Source organism: Branchiostoma floridae, chromosome 16, assembly GCF_000003815.2.
Source record: "Branchiostoma floridae strain S238N-H82 chromosome 16, Bfl_VNyyK, whole genome shotgun sequence".
In the NCBI taxonomy this organism is placed as follows: domain Eukaryota; kingdom Metazoa; phylum Chordata; class Leptocardii; order Amphioxiformes; family Branchiostomatidae; genus Branchiostoma; species Branchiostoma floridae.
This window is the reverse complement of record NC_049994.1, coordinates 2,826,044-2,831,241: the sequence shown is the minus strand read 5'-3', so window position 1 is coordinate 2,831,241 and position 5,198 is coordinate 2,826,044. Positions and strand designations below refer to the sequence as shown.

At 46.4% G+C, this 5,198-nt stretch overlaps 1 protein-coding gene across 1 annotated transcript; it reads left to right on the top strand.

Moving 5' to 3' along the window:
* Window positions 1–875: 875 nt before the first annotated feature.
* Window positions 876–4,649, top strand: LOC118403391. Its single transcript, XM_035802102.1, has 2 exons — window positions 876–1,478; window positions 3,673–4,649. Exons 1-2 carry the CDS (start codon window positions 876–878, stop codon window positions 4,201–4,203), a joined length of 1,134 nt encoding a protein of 377 aa, XP_035657995.1. The 3' UTR covers window positions 4,204–4,649.
* Window positions 4,650–5,198: the final 549 nt, after the last annotated feature.

Here is a 5,198-nt window from a genome sequence, read left to right as displayed (position 1 = left end):
GACTTCTATGTGGGGATTTAGAACACGAATCATGTTCCATCTGACGTGGTCGCGCGCGCATCGAACAGAACGAACGTATATTGGGGGTCATCTGAGGTCACCCGCAGGTTGTTACAGTAAACACGCAGAAAAAGCCCTTGTTTTCCTGGGTGCCGTACGTGTGTGTCAGAAGAAAAACAAACATTTTCACAAATAAAAACCGTTATCTGGCAAGCTTAGTTTTGCTGCCGTTTAGTTTGGAACATGTGACATGTAACAAAGCTGCTGGCGTCATTATTGGTGACCTTGAACATTACAACACTTGTTTACGGTCGTATTGTTATTTACTCTATGTCACTATCAGTGCGACTCGACGTACGGCCAAACATGGTATTTAAATCGCTTACAAAACGCTTGCAAATCAACTCTTTCAGGGCTTATATTGTCGACAACTAGTACTAATATATCTAGCTTTGTGTCTGAGGGATTTTTGGAACATTGAGGCAATTTTGAGTTACTAGTCTTTTAGTGTGAAAATTTGAAAAATGACGATTTTTCGACCTTATCTTGTCTGCAAAAATAGTTTTAAGTATAGTAGTTGTAAACTCCCCAATACAGAAAGTTTGATCTTAACATCATTACTTATATGTTATAAAAGATTTGGATTTTCAGTCAAATTTAGGACCAATCTAAATGGCATTTGTTTTTTTTTGGTCCACTAATCAACCAACCAGGCACATTTCAGAAAACATTGAGACAAAACTGTGCAGCACACGTACAAGGTAAGATTTGACGTGCACACACTGCTAGTTTTCATTTGATATCGAGGAGGCACATGCGAGGTTTTTGTTTTCTAAGTATCATGATCTGCTGGAAGATTTTCCAGTTACTATCCCATGTCACCTTGCGCGAGGTTTAGGGGGGAGATTACCATTCACCCCATTCGACCTGTCATTCGGTTTTCGCACACCGTACTGTTCAGACGCACCATGACCGCTCCCGTGCTAAGAACAGATGCCACCCTCGTCGGAACCCGGCTCACCCCTACCCTCGCACGAGTGAAGGGGGACGAGCCTCTTCCCTCGGAGGAGCTGTGCGCCCGCTTTGAGAGCGACAAGAAGCTCGTAGAGTACAACGACAAGGACCTGATCCAGCGCCTGAAGAGTCTAACCGCGGACGACCCCGAAGCGCTCCTCCAGCTGGCCGGCCTGGACCACAAGAGCCAGGACATGTTGATCCGTCTGGCTCACTTCGCCATCCTCGCGGCCAACGACACGACATCAGCACAGCCGATCAACGACACGGAGGCAGCCAAGACAGCAGCCCAGGCAGCGGTAGCCCTCCTCAAGCAGAAGCCGGACGACTCACCCAGCGACGCGAAGAGGCGCGCACCGGCGGCGAGCGACACCGGGCCCCAGAACCCGCCTCCGAAGAAGAAAGCGAAACGGCCACAGCCGGACCCCGGCCCCTCCGACTCAGACAGCGAGGAAGAATTTGAGGTTGGTATCCCCGCTCCCCTTTTTATGGTTAATCAGTATGATTGTCATCTACTTCCACGGTAAAAAGTTTTTTAGTTCCCATGTGAGCCACGCACTTAGACTAAATCCTGTCGCGGGTATTGGCACGAGTTTTTGGGGCCCAAAATGAATCCCAACATTACCACTGGAGATTCGTTTATACTGCAAGCTGACGGTAGCCTTAGAAGTCTGGTTCGGGCGAATGGGCTCCCACAGACCCCGGTTAAGAGTGCAAGCCAAAAGATTTTGGGTGGAGGTTTTCGTGAGTTTGGTTCAGACGAATGGGCCACAGGAAAAGTTTGCGCAATACAACAGGATGTGAGTTTGGGTCGGGCGAAAGGTTCCCACAAACTCCGAGACCCTAGTGTCGCAAGCGAATGTTAGTGAATGAATATATGAGTTTGGTTCGGGCGAAGGGGCTCCCACAAACTCCAGAACGGATGGTCTCACCAACCTTGAATTTACTTTTCTTATATATATATGAGTTTGGGTCGGGCGAGCAGGTTCCCACAAACTCCGGATTATGAGTTTAGTTCGATGCGAATGGGCTCCCACAAGCCCCAAAACTGCAAGTCTCTCTAGTCGATATTTCTGGCATTTTCATGAGTTTGGGTCGGGCAACAGGTTCCCACAAACTCCGAAATTAAAACTGTTTTTTGGTATATGATGAGTTGACTCGAACGGAAAATTCTGGGCCCCCACAAACCCCACAGCTCAAGTCTGTAATGTGTTCGTATGAGTTTGGGTCGGGCTGAACAGGTTCCCACAAACTCTGAGACTGGGCCTATGTATGCGTTATTTGTAGACGCGAAAGTTTTTTGGAGCCGAGAAAACTTACCAGCGGCGAAGTTTTCTAAGAGAAGGCGTAAGAGGGAGAGGAAGAGAGAAAGAAGTTTTTACCGATCTGGGAACCCCAAATGCCTTTGGGCAGAGATCCTATGAACGGGCATTTTAAGGAAGCATTTTCAGCGGGAAGAGGTTTTTTCTGTACATTATTTTTTCAAATTTTCCAGTCCTTTTTCCGTTATCAAGACACGATTTTGTAAATTGCTTTACAATGAGCAGACCTTCACACCAGGTCCTTTGGCAGGTTCCCGCTCGACATCGCCTTATAAATTTTGCAGGGCGGCTTTTCTTTCTACTTAATGAGACTAGAAGACCTCCCATGATGGCAACGCCGGCTTCTCCCTTTGACAACCAATTTACAGTCATACCGAAACTTTTGAATGTAAAATTTCGTATTTCACACCAGGTCGTATACTGTTTTACCCAAACACGTCAAATCTATATGTAAACGACTGTCCTTTGACGGTAAAGCTACAAAGACATCGCAGGTTTACAACACCGGCGTTTTTCCTTTGACGATATTTGCATTGGTGAGGAGATTATGAATACCAATGGAATAATCCCACCAGACACGAGACAGTCCCCAGGCGGCGTGAAAAGGACAGCGTAAAGTTTTTTCCAACGAGCTATTGTCATAAAACCCCAGCTGAGAATAAACAAAGCTTGTGACAATCTGGATTCCCTGCGGGGCGCATTCTTCTGGCCATCCAGATAAGACAAGGCGTCTAATTCCACCCCTACCCCTTGTTGTATTAAAGAAGGATAATAATAATTAAAAAAAAAAAAATGTGTTTGGATATTTTATGCAACGTTGTGCCTATGGAGTCATTTTACAGCGTCTCAGATTCATCATCCCTATTACTAGAAAGGAAAAAGAATTCCGAAAAAAAAAAAAAAATGAAAATTCAGTTGATAACCTTTTGAAAAACCCCTAGTTTTCCCCTCGTCTCTCGCCGATTCGTATCGACTACTGAGTACGGTCGGAGAGGGGCGAGATTTATTTCGGCTTTTTTCAGAACGCCTTGCACCCTCGTGTCCTTTTTCCAAGTTTTTTTTTTTTTCAGAGCATACCTGTTTTACACTTGTTTTGATAAAGATCACAAGCAAGTTTTTTGTTGGGACACATTTATCACACAGCTATTGTGTAGAAGGCTCCAAACTTGGAAAGCACCTTGCTTCCTTTGCGCCACAGGAGGCGGCAGGCTGAAAACCTTGAAAGATCGGAAGATTAACATTTCTATGCATATGGATAAAGCATTCACAAGCATAGGACCTAGTGAAGTGACAAGGACAATATTCTAATGCGGGTTTGTTTATTTGGTACCTATAGGATGAACAAGCGCAGAGCGCACTTGAGAGGCTGAAGAGGGTGTGCCGAGAACCGGCCATCCACATGGACCCACTGCGGCTGGGAGGGGCTCTGCGAAGGGTGATTGACTCAACAACAAACGCCAAGACGAAGCGACACTATGAAAGAGTGCATGGCCTGTTCATGAAGAACACCACCTCCCGCGGCATCGGACTGGAGGTCCTCAAGTTCTGGATGTCAAAACACGAGCGCCGCTTTGAGGAGGAGGCAGAGAAGGCCCAAGCAAACCTGAGAAGGAACGCCAGGGAGGAAAGCTACCACCTGGGCCCTTTCCCAGCCCCGGGCGGGCAGGGGCCGACCGCGGCACTAGGAAGAGCTCCCCAGGGCCCTTCATTCGGCGGATGGCAGCCCAACCCGCGGCGAAAGGAGTGGAACCCCCCCAGGCGAGGTGCACTAGGTCGTCGGGATGGCGGCCCGCCTAGAAACGAATGCTACAACTGCCACAAGAAAGGACACTGGGCACGTGAATGCCCCTACCCGCCGCGAAAATAGACTTTGCCAACACAGCTGGAAACATAGTCATAGTCACCGTAGGAGTTAGCGACCTGTAGAGTTTCCAGCAGACCTGATAGAGTCTCAGGACACCATAGAACGAGTAATACAAAAGCTGCATGCGTAGACAGAAACATCATAAGTGAAGACGTCGTTTTGTAGTTGCAACAGGCAATATAGCAAAGTAAGAAGTTGCCTAGCCATGTATACAAGTAAAAATTTCGACGAGTAGCATAGGTAGGTAGAGTTCGTTGGCAAGTAAAGAGCGATGTTAAGTTGGATAAGTAACATAGGTTAGCATGAGTAGCCGATGCCGAAAGGTAATTGCATTTTTAAGCTTAGTTTAGAGGACTCGCCGCTTTAGCTCTCGAGAGCCATGGACGGATAAGAGAAGTCGATTTTGTGCAAAACGTTCTTTTCAGAATAAAGTACACCTCTCCAGCCAATGATTTGCATGGTCTTTCCCTACAGCGTGTCTTAAAGGTTATCGTTCTAGCAATCAGATCCCAAGCGTTAACACGGAAGTCTTGACGACATGCAGATGTGTATTTTCATGAGGCCATGAACATACAGTAGACAACTTCATTTGTAAAAGAACGATAATCAAACGTTAGACAAACACACTGCGATTTTTCTAGTACCTCATGAGTAACGATACCGTTTTATACATCTGTTTCTGATTGATGTTGACAACGACAAACAAAGCAGGTCCCCCCCTTTCTTCGCATTCATTCACGTCAGACAAGTCCGCACCCGTCGCACAAGTTTGCTTAACAAATCATTGTTTCCATGGGTAGTAGGACAGTGTCTTAAACTGGTTAGTGAACAATCACGCCCCATTTGTTTTCTCCCCACACTTTTTCGAACTGGGATCAAGCGATTGAAAAATAGCTTTTCAACCCGCCCGTGCACATAAAATACGAACATTGATGCCTTTCGTTTTTTTTCACTATTCGTCGCACATCAATTCTGCCGGATTTTTTCCTCAAAACGCA